The sequence below is a fragment of the Cinclus cinclus genome, chromosome 7, assembly GCF_963662255.1.
Source record: "Cinclus cinclus chromosome 7, bCinCin1.1, whole genome shotgun sequence".
In the NCBI taxonomy this organism is placed as follows: domain Eukaryota; kingdom Metazoa; phylum Chordata; class Aves; order Passeriformes; family Cinclidae; genus Cinclus; species Cinclus cinclus.
Window position 1 is genome coordinate 13,264,878 of NC_085052.1, and position 15,908 is coordinate 13,280,785.

Sequence of the window (15,908 nt, forward strand, 5' to 3'; positions counted from 1 at the left end):
TGAGAGGTTGAAGCACTCATGGTTTGAGCACAGTGAGCAAGAGCAGTGGGGTTTGGTTGGCACAGATGGGTCATCAGATCCATTATGGAGTGAGACATGGATGGACATGAGTGCTCTGGCACTCCTTTGCCCTTGCAAGCACACAGATCCCCTCCATATGCCATTCTGCAAAGCCAGCAGGACAAATGGACATGCACACAGCCCTTATTAAGGCTTCTGCAAAACCTCCTTTATCGTATGGCCCAGAGTTGTAAAACATACAATAGAGCTATGTGGAGGAGTCAGCTGTTCTCCCAGACAAGAATCCTTGGAATACCTGTGAGATGCATAAGGGGCCAGACTGCCCAACTGACAGAGTCTTCTGCCAATTGCTCAGACAGGAGCAAGGAGTTACTCCAAAGAGGTGAGCTACCCCAGCAAGCCCTAGGCAGCACCAGCAGTTTGGACCCTGAGTACCACCCAAATGCTTCACACCCAGTGTTTCTCCATACCTTCACACCTCACTCCAGTGTCACCCAAGCACTTCAACAGAGTCACACCAATTTTCTTCCTTCAACTTACCCTTACATCCCAGGCAACAAAAATGAAAGAAAAGGCAACAAAAAAAGGGAGGAGAAAAGGACTGGCTTTTCTCTGTAGGCATAAAATGAGCACAGATACTTGCAAGTTACTTCAGCAAAGTAAACCTTGCTTTGCTGGTTTGTTAATCGGTTTGGTTCTCCTGGCCCAAGAACAGGTCAGCCAAAGCAGCTCTCAGGTGGGAGCTGCAGCCCCTGGAAACAGAAGCAGCTCTTTGGCAATTTACAGAGGCGATATGGTAGTTGCTACAGTGAAGCACTTGACCATCTGGCACCAGGGGAAAATTTACTGTGCTCCACACTGGGCACACAAACAAAACACCCATGTGTTCTGGCATGGGCATACGTTAGGTGAAAAAGATGCAGAACACGATTAGTATTTCCCCTTTATTCAGCAGATTAAGGTGTCTCTGGACAGATATCACCATGCCAGACTAGCTCTGTGTTGCCTGCAGCACAGACAGCCATGCTGAGCCCACGCTGGGAAGGGAATTCTGCCATCACAACTCTACCAGTCTTGGGATCACAAGTTAGTGCCCACAAATTGTCCACTATTGGTTATGCCAAATACTCCCTTCCCTCAAACCTCATACCTGAACAGCTTCCCCTTTCTTGGGAGCAAAACCCACAGCTAATTCTTAATAACCCATAAAGGATCAAGATAATCCATAAGCAGGCAACAGAATAGCAGCAGCTACACCAGCACATCACCAGTGGTTTCTAACAACTTAGAGGGACAGAAGATACTGTCTCCACGAGGGACAGAAAGAGATGGCATAGCTATCTTGGACCTTTTTCACTAGCACCAGCCAAGCACAGCAGGAAACAGCTGCCTTCTTTCCTTTGTGGTTCCTTTTTCACCGAAACACTTTTCAAATCCCAGGTAGGCTGATCCTCAGTCCTTCAGAGGCCCTGTCCTTGTTACAGGCTGTGAAGGTTAGTCAGGAAGTGTCTGTGAAGACCAAGTGAGACCAAACATGGAAGGGCCACACCATCTCCCCACCCTGCCAAGGCCCTCCAGCAGCAGTAAGTAGCTGTTTTGTTCCCAGGCCATCTTCAGACAAGCAAGGTGTTTACCTGTGCAGATGGTTGGAGCTTTGCTTGTCTTTGTACTGAACAGCCTGAACAGATAGTGCCCAAGTTCACTCCCAGTGCTGGGTGGCACAAACAGGAACAACTCTGCACCAATGGAGCTCTGTGAGGCAGAATCATAAATGTGACAGTGCAAGTTTTCTGGAAAGACCAGTCTAGAGCAAGAGCTCTCAATTTCAGCACTTTAACCACAAACCACCCAGGCCAACGTGGCACCTACAAACACACAGGTAAGCCTCCAGTGTTGAGGAACCTCATAATATTCCTAATTTTTCATACTTTCTGTTAAGCATCTGGACAGACTGAATAATATTGGCAGTAATCCAGTACCAGCCCACAAGGAACACAGCCAGAGCAAATCCAGCAGCCTGTTTCATCCCTAGCACAGGAAAGCTGTGCTAGCACTAGGCTCCAGACTCCTTGGTGGTAGAACAAGATGTTTAAACCAAGTCCATGTGCCTGGTAAATGCATCCAACTGATGAGACTAACAATGAAAGGCATTTTGTTCAGACACTATAGACAATCCTTTGATTCATCTCAATAAATTTCCAAGTTCTTCAAGACTTCTAAAAATTACTTTTAAAATCAGGTATTTGTTTGGGATTTCCACACGTCACCTTTTCCTTTCCATGCAAGAAATCTAGCCATGAGCATAGCTCTCCTGATACCTCCAGAAGACAGGCAGTCTGGAAACAAAGTGAAAGGAAGAAACAGTCTGGTCTCTTTAAGTTCTTTTTCTTTTTAAAAACATCTTCAAGTTCTATTCCTTCTCAATCACTAATATGAAGACAAAATAAGATCAGTCATGGCAGAGCGCAGGTAGTTACTTTCCAGATAATCCATGGGATGTTGCTTCACAGTCTCCCAACAGAGTTGCTTATACAGTCTCCCAAGCCACTGCAACTATTTGTGTGGCCCTAAAAGCTCAGGATCTCCCTGAGATCTTTCTGATAGTCAGAGTCCAAAAGAAGTCTGTACCTACCTCCCTGGAAGCTGCCCATTTGCTGAGGCTCTTGCCCAGCTGTCTCCTGTATGCAAGAACTACACTCCAAAAGCTGGGATGAAACATTTTTCTCCCTGGCCTCAATTTCTGGTGATCCTAATTCACTAGAACTGATATTATATAAATATGCAAACTCTAGGAAACTGCTGAATTTTGAACATCTGTTGAAAACAGAGATGTGCAAAACTGAGGACAATTCATTTGCTCTGGAATCCTCATCTGTAAACTGTGATCATCCATCAAAGAGGAGAATCTATTGCACATAAGCAGATGAATGACTATTCAGAAACCAAACAGAGCTCTAAACCATCATTTCAGCCCAAGTAACTATTTAAAACAAGACAGGTGGGAAGCATATACTTTAAAAAAAAAGTTATAAAGAGCGCTGTTCAGTTCCAAACACTGGGGTATTTGATCTGAGTATCAAACAGAGAAAGGAAAACAAATCTATTTAAAAATAATTATCCCAAGTGCAGCATTTGCACAGTTTCTGTCACCCAATTAGGAGACTGCACCAAAACCAAAGGGAAGAGCTGACCTGCTTTCTCTTTCAGGTGCTTTGCAATAGCAGCTGAGGCACTGAGGAGATACAGCAACTATGCTAAGAAAGGAAAGGCTTGATCAAACAACATCTGTACTGTACATATGGAGAAACACAGATCCTTGGCAAAGTAATTCTTCTATCCTACCCCAAAGTTGCTCCTGTATTTAGACCAGGCTATGAATTCCTGCAGCGAAGTGTGGGATTGGCTTGGGGAATTTTGAGGGAGCACCTCCAGGTGCAATGGCTCAGAGATGCTGTTTCAAATGATTTTCAGGGCAAATGCCCTTCTCTGATTCCTCAGTGCAGCTAAAGGGACCCAAGGCAGTAGGGGGGAAAGACACCAACAACGCTCTGAGATTGTGTTGAGGGGACAGACAGAAGAAGGAGTTTTGACTTCTTTTCTTCTGCTTTCTCTGAATTGGCCCACACACATTTTAAATGGTCCAATAAAAAGATACAATTTCTTTACCTTTCCAGCTCTGGGACCCTGTGAGTTTTTGTTGTTCGGGTTCCCGTAAGGTTAAGTTCAGAGGATAAACTGACACATTGGGCTATGGGAAAAAGCCAGTTTCTTCAAATAAAGCCACAACGGTGCAAAAGAGACCCTGCTGGGGCTTTTATTTGGGAAAACAAACAGAAATGGCACCAAGCCCTTCTGCTTTACGAACCAATTTAACTATAAAACCAATGTTCTCTCTCTCGGGGGTGAGGAGGGGAGAGAGACAGGACATGACAATAGTCCAAAACCTTGAGGGGGGAAAAAAAAAAAAGATAGGACAAAAAAGGTTGTCTATCCTCTTTTCTTTCTCGTCCATGGCTCCTTTTCTTAGCACACGTGTGTTCTTGTAAAAACGATTAGATTGCAATTTGTATAACATGGTGACCCCCAAATTCAGACATTTAACCCCTTTTCTCTGCAAAGAATGTCAAGAATGTCTTCTCTGTCTTTCTTTCCAACAGGAGGAGTAGGGGGGAATTCTCAAACTGTGATTTCTTGGAGCAAGAGAAAAAGAGGGAGGCGAGGAAAAGAAGCAGGGAATTCTCAAAGCCTCTCGCCTTTCGCCCCACTTGTGTGGGAACAGGCGGCTGTATTGCTCCCTTTCTGGACAGAGCTCTGCAGGTCTCCTTTAGTGGGGAGACAAAAAATGGAGAGTCCAAATCAAAACAAAGCCATCTGTTTAAATGAGCTACCACTAGCCAGTGACAGAGGGGGTTCCTCATTCACTCCTTCCCATTCTTCTCTCTTGCCTCTGTTGATTCTCTCTCAACCCAGGGAAAAATAAAGATTACTTCTGCTTTGGCTCAGAGGGATGAAACTGATTGATGTGCTTGGAGTGTCTAGCCCCCACCCATGCTCTCTGATTGTTCAGGGCCTTGTAAAGTTGTCATAACTACACCTGAACAAGAGTTCAAAGGCCGCAGCATGTCCTGAACATGCACACATTCAAAAGGCAGGAGCTGGCCTCATGGTCCTTTCTAGTGAGACAGGGCCAAGACTGCCACAGGGAAGAAAGTATTTACAATAAACACCTGTATATTCCTCCTCTTGCAATGATTTTACATTTAGGTTATTATGGATCAGAGCCCTCTTAACAAAAAGAACACAGAAGACACCCAGCCTGTGTGAGAGAGTTCAGAAACACAGTGTCACAAAAACCAAAACCCAACCAGAAAACAGTAAAGAACAAGGCCTCAGTTTTGAGAAAACATGCATACCATAGGAATACATTACATAGACAAGACTGAGGCTATCCATTATAGACAGGAGACAAAGTTCTGAACAAAACAAAGTCTTCTAAAAGGGACAGTCATCCAAGAAACCACCATTTAAGAGGCTCCCTGCACCAGCAAGCTTTCTCCAGAACAGACTCAAGCTGGCCATAGGCCTGGTGTCCTGCTTCCAACAACACTCAAGATATCAAGGTCTGGACTGGTCATTGTGATTTAAAACTGTGTTCAGCCAAGACAGAGATGCTGAGAAATAAATGCAAGTCTGAAAGGAATAGGAAGCCCCTTTCCCACAAAACGAGAGAGAAGTTTCCTTGGCAAAAAAAATGATGCCTGGCATATGAACCTATAGAAAAGCAGGGCCTAACAGGGTATTCCACACCTACTGCATTTATTCTTCTGCTCCCCAAATCCTGTGAAACTGCTATCAGTGACAGGATAATATTTGCTATTGCTTGTTTCTGCTCTTATTAGACATATGCACCCACTTCTCTGTGACTAGATAAATACAGTTTAAATGCCTGGGTGAAACAGACTCCCCACACTTCTTGAAATCAGTTACCTTTCCTTTTGATCTAGCAACTCCAGTTCTGAATATATGTGCTTCCTTCACCCAACAGCTCCTTTGGTGATTAAATTAGAGGGTCTCAAACTTGCATAAACCTTGGAGTTCAAAGCTGTGGAGAGGATACTCTTCTACAGGAATTATTTTCGAACACAACACTAAGAAGCCTTGAGCCAAGCTTCTACATTAAAAACTTTAATTGAAAACATTCAGCAAGACCTATAACCAAGAACTAGACCTACATATTCTCATTTCACTCATCTACTTACATACAATTAAAAAACTGCAGCACAACAGGAGACAAAGTCAAGAAGGACTGGATTTAACCAGGAAATCATCAGTAGTAATCAGCTGACCAGGGTGTTCAGTGCTATATGCTTCAACTCTCAGATTACACTTGCTGTTTACAACCAGTACAGGGAGCACAAATTTTAATTCTGTGGTCTCTGAAGAGCCACCAAAATGGATGCAGATAAACATAAGCCAAAAGTTGAAAAGACAGCAACTCATTCTTGCCCCCTTCATGGCCCAGACAGATGCAACCTAGCAAGGGGCTCATGTAAACACACACTAGAGATACAGCAGCAGCACATTAGCATCAGTATACTTAGGATGGTAATACTCATGATGGATCTTGGAAAGAAAGAGCACAGTGCAATAGCACCACAGGCAGAACAGATTACTAACCTGCTCAGCAGCTGCCTGGCTACCTGAGACTCCTCCCTAACCCTCTGCTGAGGGCTCCATCCATACACCTGAATCTCCCTTCCCCTCCACTCCCAAGTCACTCTCTTGTATCCTCTACCTCCCACATCCCCAAAACCTGCAGACATCAAAGGCACCTGCCTTGAACACCTGAAGAGTAGGGGGGCCTGACGGTCAAGAAATGCAACTCTGTATCTTCCCCTTCCATGCACTCTCTATTTTTTTTTTCCTCCATCTCTTTGAAAAAGGTGGCAGAGATAAATGGAGAACAAAGAAACAAGAAAAAGCCGCAGCTCTGGCCCACACCCTGCCTATTACTTAAGGGGGAAGGAACTCTTCCGAAACAGGAGGAAAAAAATGTGCTCCGACACAATGGCTCAAAAGGCCAGGCAGCAAACCGGGCCACTTTGTACTGCTAACAAGGGAAACCTAATTACAGGAAGAGGGCAAAGAGGGACAGATAAAAGGGATACAAAATTTCAACATCTGTTGCCATAAAGGGATAAGAAGTGGGGAAACGCAAAGTGTCAGTTTGGTGTCAGTGACGGCATAAAGCAACTTTCAAAGGGCTCAGGAGCAGGAGAAAAACCGAACAAGAAATTAGAGGGTTCTTAAAAAAAAAAAAAAAAACCAAAAAACACCAAACAAACAAACAAAAAAAAAAAGAAAGAAACAACAAAAAAACAGAAAACAAACAAACAGAATCCCCGCTCTGCCAAAAATACCTTCAAAAGTGGGGAGGAGTTGGACAAAGACTGGATATTTAAAAGGCAGAGGATCTGGGTGGCTTGCAGGGCACAGCTAACTTTGGTTCAGTTTTCACAGCTCTCATGCCCGGCAACATGTCATGTCATGTCAAGTCATGTCACAAGAACACTGTAGGATTTGTGCACTCAAAGTGTTTATAGCATGAAGACTACCATGTGAGACAGATCACTGGTCCATTTCAAATGTCAGGCTTTGAAGAATAGCCCCAAGAGCTGCTGCAAAGAGACCTCTGGAGTATTCTATCTTTTGGAGAAGCATCCTTGAGGCAGGGGCATTTGTCTCCTAATGATATGCAAGACCACCCCAATAACATGGGAAGCAACAGTTCTCTGCAGGCAAATAACAAATGCTGGCCTTGGAGCTCTCAGTCGTGCATGACCCTCATCTTCCAAGGAGTTTAAACTCCCAAAGGCAATAGAAAGGAGAAGAAAGAGGAGGACGATCTGAATAAGGTTTCCTTTTCTCTTGCTTGCCATTAGTGGCTGTTCTGTTGAGCCACACATTCGCACTGGCAAACCAGACAGGATGGTCTGAATAGAGAAAGGCAAAAGTGAGCAGAGGAACATGACCTGCAAGAGGGGCAGCTGCCATCATATCCTTCACTAGAGGAACAACAAGGGGACTTGGAAGAGGACAAGGAGTCAGCAAGCCCTGATACTTGATGTAAGGACACAGCTTAGTATCATGTGGCCTATAATGCTCACTGTTCTCCTTGCAGGTCTCGAATCACCAAACTTACTCACAGCTTCCTTCCACACACACACACCTTGCTCTAGAGTGGTAGTAAGTGCACAGCAACTTCCCCACTTCTAAAAGCAATCAGATGGCCCAATGTAGCATGTGTGGGGTGGGAGATGTCCTCCAGAAGGCAGCTAGCCAGCTTCAAAAGCATAAGAAAAAAATCCAAATCCTCCTTCATTACAGAAGACAGGGCCAGGTGTAGCAGCAGCTGGAATTTCAGCCATCAGAGACAGTGCCTTGGCATTATGCAGTCATTCCCCTGCTTTAGACTCCCTTGACAATTGCTTGTTGCTGCCTGTTGTGGCTTTGATCCAATGCCATCATCTCAGCAGACTCAGAAATGAAAGACAGTTGTGGGAGTGGGATGCAGGAGGAGGCGTTTCCTTTCCCCACTAAAAATTTCCGCCACACCAAAACCAACCAAGCCCTTTTCAAAGCACAGAACATATTTACAGGTGAAGATATTAGCCCCTTCCTCTTGGAGGGATGAGAATGGGCTGCCCCAGGGTGAGGGAACAGCGAAGGTCATAAATACAAAACATACCATGACCAACAGTGACAAGCACCAGCCAAGGACTTATCTAGCCTGGAACTAAGATAATCAGTACACAAAAGGTTATTTAAGCTTTAAATCCTTTTGTAGCACGTTCCAGCTCTCAGCTGTTGGGTAAAAAGACCACCTACACCAATGAAATAGCACAGAAACTGTTGTACTGTTACTTACTCACCCCCCAAATGCAAAGAAAACTCCCCTAACTGAACTAACTGATGCTGGACAGCACTAAACACTTCAGTAGTGCTAAGGATCCTGTGATTTTCAAGAACACACCTTATGCATCATTCTACCCTACCTACCTTTTTTTTTTTTTGACAGAAGTTACCTTGATTCTGTTCTTAGACATAATATCTGGGTCCTTTTCTGGCCACAAGAAAAGGATAAGCAGCAAACTCGGAGGCCCTGGCTCTGTCTGCCAAATGTTATCAGCACAGGAGGAGTTTTTACGTCCTGGGTAGCTCTAAGTTTGTAAGTTTTCATGCCACATTCTCACTCCTGGAGCCTGACCAGGGAGACAACATTCAAAAGCCTCAAAGGAACAGACAGCATTCCCTACAAGATCACTTCTGGCAATCACTGGAGCCTTGAAAGATGGATCCAAACCTCTGCTGGGAAGATGAACAGATTATGGAGAGTCAGACCTGGAAGGATAGCTCTGTACTCCTTTTCTATGAATGATGACATCAAGCTTCACATGCTAGAGTCCCAGCCATGCTTCCTACTCAGCCTCCAAATCTGCAGATGTTGACGAGTCTACCAGCTCACACACAGGTCCCTACAGAGGAAAAGACCCAGTGGCTGGTGCATTCCAGCTGTGACAGGTGAAGAGGGAAGAATAAGTTTGACACTCTAGCCATTTCAACAGAGGCCCAGTGGCCTAGTTGCCTTGGCTTTTTTATTTGCCTGTCACTCAGGCTTTTGCTTTATTGAAAGATCAAACTCCACTGTGCTTGTTCATTACCTTAATCCTATTTTCTACACAGCTTTATTATCTCTTCAGGCTTCCTTGGGAAAGGCTGTCAGAAAGGCTGGGGCAGGGGGGAGAGGGTTGCCCATCTCCTCACCCCTGTCAGATGCCTCTATTCAAGAACAGCCAGAAGACTTGATGGGCAGGGATATCACAACCCAGCCTGCATCCTTCTGGGGTACTCCAAAGGCACCACTGGATGGGTCACTAAGAAACATGTACCATAACTAAATGTGCTGGTGCTCTCTCCTGCTCCAGTTTGTCCTTTGTAAGATGCATTGTTGCAAAGTATTTTTGTCACTTAAGAGAAAAAACCAGTTGGTTTAAATTTGTATTTGATAGAGTTGACTTAAACAATCTAAACTATTTAAACTATAGATTAGAAGGCAATTGGTCTCAGACATACCCTGTGTCCACACCAATCCTCCTCCACCCCCTTTCCCCAAATACAGCTCTACCGACATCCCTCAGGCCCTTCTGCCATTGCTCACCTCAATCTTGACAGCACTGCTTTGAATAATCTGGGCCATGCCCCTCCTACACAGAGAATCCTAGTCCTGGAAGGCAGGACTGCCATTCTAATAATCCTGTGAAATATTTGCTATCTGTCCATCACTGCACTAAGACCCTCAGGCTGAGAGTTTCAAATTAGTCAGCAGTTGAGTCTCACATCAAGATTTGAGAACAACATTTCCCCAGTTGCCCAGGTCAGCACCTTCATCAAACAGGAACTACTCAAAGACCCCAAATCAGAGGCCACAGCAATTAACCTCCTCAGTGCTTATTAGGACAAAGAGAAGACAAGGTGCCTTAGTCACTTCTATAGATAACCTGTTGCAATACCTCACATCACCAAGCTACTGGAATTGCTAGCCAGGACAAGGTGGCTTCAGAGCCTGTGTTTGCCTCTGGCTTCCCAGCACCACAGAGAAGTAACTGAATGGGAGGATAAGGATCACCTCCCTCACCTCCTTTGGCTGAGGCATCAAGAGACAGATGAAAAGGAGGGTGTAATGGGTGTATTTTGACTGTATACAGGTAATGGGCAGAAACTTAGATGGCTGTGCCATCAACTGGAAAAGCTGAGAAGAAAAGCCAGGTTATTGAACCAGAACCACCCCCCCACATATGCCTTTTCACACCAGTTTGCTTTGTCCCCCACTCCGCGACACGTCATATTTTATCACCCCTTGCCTATATTGACAAAAGGAATGATACCCTTTTGCAGCATTTCCAATATTGCATTGTTATTCACTTTTCTTGTCAAGTCCCTCCCTGTAACCTGAAAGCTCACTCACCTCTCAAGGTCCCAGATTCTCAGAGGTGAGGTGTGTCCACAGCAGGCTGTCCCCGTCACAAATGAGCTGTTTTAAAAAAAAAGAAACAAATAACACTAATCCTCAAGTTCTGAAGAAAGTGCATGAGCAAGACAGAGAAAACAGGTTACAAAACAGACTTTTAATTCTGTTTCAAGGTGATTTCAGCATGTCTCACCACATTTCACAAGGGACAGGAAGCAGCAAAGGGAGAGCTACTGCAAGACTCTCAATAGCTGAGCTTCCCAGATGCAGCAGGTCACAACTGCAGAGAACTGGCAGGACATAAAGATGTATTTGTAAATACAAAGGGAAAACCTAAACAGGAACAGTGGCATACATTTTCAAATGAGTCAGTGCAGTACTCAGCATGTTTCATACACAGTCAATGCTGTAAGCTGCAGAAAGACTCCATGAAAAATTTACTTTTATTTCCTACTTCATTTCTCACTTCTGTTTGTTGGCTACTTCTGAGCACAATCTTGAACTGGCTGCAGCACCACAGGCCTAAAGAATCACAGAATAGAGGTCTCTGGTCCAGACTGCTCAAAGCAGGGCCAGTTTCAAAGCTGGATCAGGTTGCCCTCCCCACTGCTTAGACACTCTCTACTAGAGGCAGCACAGCTCTCCTGCAGCAATATTTGGCTCAGTTTAACGCCCTCCAGCAGAGTCCACTGCAAAGTCTTCTTGGCAATGCTATGTCCCTGCTGCACTTGCTGGCTCCAGAGGTCACCTGACACCCACTGACCTCATACTAGTTCATAAGACAGAACAAATCCTTAAAATCAAGCATCAGGAATATGGGTGCTATGCTCTCCAAACCACACTGCTGTTTTGTGCCAGGTTCCCATTCTCAGTCCAAATAAGAGGAAGCAGCTCATACAAGGACTTCTAAGTAAGTTACAAATTACCTCTGAAAAAGCCATATTTATTACAGCTACCCAGAAAAAAATGCCAAAACTATGTTTAAGTCAATGTAACAAGGATAGCATGAACACAGGAAATGGAATCTGCTTTAAATAAAGGCCATCTGTATGCTTTGCCTAAAGAACTTTTGCAGTATGACACAGGGCTGACAGCTGAAAGATGTAAGCAAAATAAGAAAACAATGTCATGTCTGTAAAAATAGCAGTTAGAGCAGCTTTTAAACATTTCTTTGATCCTCTACAGCATTCTTTCTTCAGAAGTCAAGGTGTCTGCAAGCCTCTACTGCACCAGGAATGGATTCTTACAGCATCCTTGACTTCTGTGAGAGGCACTACTGCTGCTGTAAGAAGGCACTCAGCAGCCAAGTGGTAAACACAGGCTCAACTCAATCAAAGCCAGAGAAGGACCAGATGGATACAAGACTGGAATTCAGGACTCCTTAAACTCCTATCTCTGTGGTTTAGCTGAGCAACTGGTTTCTCCAAAGCATAAGGCGAAAGCAGCACTGAAAAAACACTCCTCAAAAGAGGCAAGCAGATAACATCAAACCATTTCAAAGAGCTACAAGAACCTAGGAAGGGCTTCAGCTACCAAGGCTGTCTTTTGTGCTGACTCTATGCTTCCATCCAAACTCATATATCTAGAGGTGTCCACAAGTCTTGTGACCCTGAGCTGCCCTTCAGGCTAGAAAAGGCCTGCAGAACAACAGCTATTTCAAAGTGTTTCCAACCAGATGTCTTACATGTAAAATTCCAGGTTCATTAGCAGTGCACATGTGATTAGCCAAAGGACCTGTAGCACTGGGCTGTCCCTACAGGTGCTGCAGGGTGCTCATGTTAGTCTTCTCCATGTAAGTCCCTGACCAAAGTCTGAGAGTCTACAGAAAATCCAATTCCTGTTGCTGTGCAGCAGCCACCAGACTCAATTAAAAAATATGCAGCATTTCATCTTTGCAGTTTCTGCTCAATGCCTGCCTTTTCTCCACCCTAACCCAGGACAGGAAGGAACATTTCTCTTTTGCCAATATCACCCATCTCAGAGGAAAACAAGCAAAAGATACCCACTTTGACAGATTATCGGTCAACCCACACATCTGGAAAGCAACACTTTGGTCAGGAGTCCCTCTGCTACAAAGCTATGTGTTGGGTTTTGTCCCCCCTCCCCAGTCATAATCCATTAATAACTACTAAAGTCAATTACTGTGCTTAGAAACATAATAACAGTCAGGGAGTCAGTCAAGCAGGCAATTGGGTGCTTAAGATTTTTCTTTTGGGGGACGAGCTGACTGTGTCCCAGCAGAGAACGCCCTCACATGGGAGACAGACCCCTTTGTGCAGAAGGTATGCACAAGGCTTTGATGGTTGCCACTGGTCTAAATTACCATGGAGGCACACCAACAGGGAGAAAAAGGTGGGAGGAACAGCTAGGTCTAATCCTCCCTCATGCTGTCAATTTTGGATTGTAGCTTTCCCTCCTTGGTCCTTACCCCTCACCCCTCAGAGAAAAAAAAAATGAAAAAAAAGAAAAAAAAAAAAAACAGAGAGAAAGAGAGAAAAGCATTAGATAAAGAGATTTTTCTCCAGCATCAAATACAGGCCTCAGGGCCACAAACAAGTCTCTTCTGGGTAAAGCTGACTCCATTCAGTCAACAGGAATTTTGTCTCATACTTCAGCAGGATCAGGTTTGCAGGCCTTATCTTTAACGGCCTGAGCCCATTAGCAAGCAAAGATAAGACTTCTCCCACAAGAGCAGGCCACCTTCACTATAGCATCAGAATGCAGCATTCACAAGACAACATGCACAAGAAGTGGTGCCAATGAGAAATTCTCAAAGCCTGAGAGTGAACTGACCTCAAAGTCTGGATTCCAGGGCATAATACAGAGCATCTCACCTTGAGTGTGATCTGCAGGCACACACCTTGAAGCCTCAGGTGTCTCATAACTGGGAACCTCTCAGAGGTGACAGTTTTACATCAGGCAAAAGAGCAACACAAGTCACCTTTCATATGTCTAAAACAACATGCAGATTGGAAGAAAGCATGTAAAGCTTGGCTCCAAAACTTCTGAAATTTCATTCAGCAGAGCTAAAAAGCCTTCTATCAGGCTTGCTTCTTTCAGCCTATCTTCAACAAGGCTCTTCTGCCTTAGCAGAGAGCACACGTAAGAAAACCTTCCAACTTAGAGAAGCACAGCTTTCTCACAACTGTTGTTGCCAGCTGCCAAAGAAAAACAATTCAAGCTGAGTTACTAGCTTAGAGAATGTCATTCATTTTGTCCACACTGCTTTCTACAGCCAGACTGAGGAGAGATAAGATTAGGAAGAGGAGATACCCTAAATATATTAAGGCAGGCATGACTCATCTACCTGAAGTATATACAACCCACTGATGTACACTGACAGTAATCAGATGCATCTACATCCACCATAAAAACTACTATGGCCAGTCTCCAGATGGCCCTGGAGATGTACGGCCCCTTTCCCACTAAGCTTCCCTCTGTCTTTTGAAAGCTCCTGGCTACCATGAGCAGCTACTACAAGCTTCCTCTAATAGGCCCTTTTAAGGAGAAAAAAAGCACCATTGTAGGGCTCCCATAACAGGGCATGTTCTCTTCACAGGGATCTCCTAGGAAGTAAAACCAAGCCAAAAACCAAACCAGGAAGGAAAGAATTTTGCACAGCACTGAGACACACGTACTTCATAAACAGCATGTTTTTGTTGTCCAACTGAAAGAATCTTCCAGCTCATCTGATACTTTGATGTCCTCTTTTTTATTTGAAACTCCCTACTGACAGAGAGGAGAGGAATAAACAAGAGGGGAAAAATCCCCAACAAAACAAGCAAGAGCCTGCTTCTCCAGAAGCCAGACCTTCGCTATGCTGCAGAAGAGACATTTCATTGGGTAGCATCCCCCCACAATAGAAGCTGGGCCAGGAAATGAAAGAGAACACACACCCTGGCAGTGCTGTTGGAAGAAACACAAGAGCTCTCCATCAGAGAGATGGAGATCCCATGGCATTTCTGGCAACAGCAGTAGTGCTCTGGCTACACTCCAGTTGCAATAATCCCATGGCTGCTCCCAAGGTGCCAGCTATAATTTGACTCATGTAGCATCCCTATTTACCCCATCCTGGACAGACCATTGTCTGATGTGAACAAACCAGAAGGACAGAGGTAGATGCCTGTTAGTCCTTTTGGAAAGATGCTGTTTATCCTGAGGCTTGGAAATAGTCTCAGCTCCAGAAATACAAGTCACATTGAACAACACATACTTTCTCCACTATCAATCCAGCCTCCAGAGTGGGTCCTGCCTGAGCTGGGAATCCTGCAATGAAAAGTCATTGAAGGAACCTGGGTAAAAGAAGGTCCTTTCACACTTCTTCTCACTACACCACCCCTGTGCCCCAGGCTTGTGCCCTTCCCCTGTACTGTAAACAGATTGCTTCTCTAGTTCTATTCTGCTTTTCAGGGATTTCAAATCCAGAATCTGCTTGACACGTGCAAGAGCCTGTTCCTTCCCCTTGGCGCGCTCCCCCGCCCCCTGGAATTGGACATCGTTGTTCCATTTTGGAAACTATTATATATGGAGACTCACTGGACTGGGAAACAAAGAAGTTATTACTTGACAGAGCCCTGCAGCTGGGAATGTGGAAGGTGGGGGGAGAGAAGGGGGAGAACCAATGGAGACAGGATGGGGGGGTTGGAAGCAGTGTTATGAAAGCAATCAACAGAAAGGACAGCTCAAAGATGGGAAACATCTATTTTAAAAAGTCTCAAGTGAGATGAGAAATGAAGGAGAAGAGAAAGCAAGTCCAAAAGGGAGATAGAAGAAGAGAGAGAGCAGTTGGTGCCGACGGTGCCGCAGGTTAAACGCACGGGTCCGTGGGTTTGTGTAGCCTTTGATTCAGCACTGACACGCTTTGGCAAGGGAGGCCACCGGAGCTGTCAAAGCCTTCACCAACGTGCCCATCAATTGTATTCAGCTCTCCCCGACCCGCACTGGCATTTTAATTACTGTTGGGTAAACTAATTTGTACAAATGAAGGCAACTCTGCCTAATAGAATATGCAAGCTCTCTGACCTCTGACAGGCGATGACACAAGATACAAAGGAGGCAGAGGAAGGCTTTTTATCAGAGCCTTATTACTCTCTATTACTCCAATTAGTTAAGCTCCAGTGCTCCTAATTGGGGGAAAAAATTGCAATTAAATCAATTTTTGATGGGCTGAAAGTGGGTTACAGAACCGCCCTGCCTGTGAAACACTGATATTATAGCAGCAAAGGTCAAAGTCTTTGTCGGCACCTGTGGGGCCCCCACCTCCCCTCTCCAAGCCCTTCTGTGCCCCCCCAACACACACACACAGCTCGCTAAGGCGAATCATTAGAACATGTCATGTCTTATCGTGGCTGCCACCATC

The 15,908-nt window shown here is 44.8% G+C and overlaps 1 protein-coding gene across 1 annotated transcript in view; it reads right to left on the reverse strand.

Annotated features, from left to right (window-relative positions):
- The window catches only part of FBXW4 (F-box and WD repeat domain containing 4), a 60,328-nt gene that overhangs the window by 3,311 nt on the left and 41,109 nt on the right, over positions 1–15,908 (reverse strand). The window contains exon 6 of the mRNA XM_062496255.1: positions 10,547–10,612. Within this exon, the coding sequence (XP_062352239.1) occupies positions 10,547–10,612 (66 nt within the window). The remainder of the gene's footprint in view (positions 1–10,546; positions 10,613–15,908) is intronic.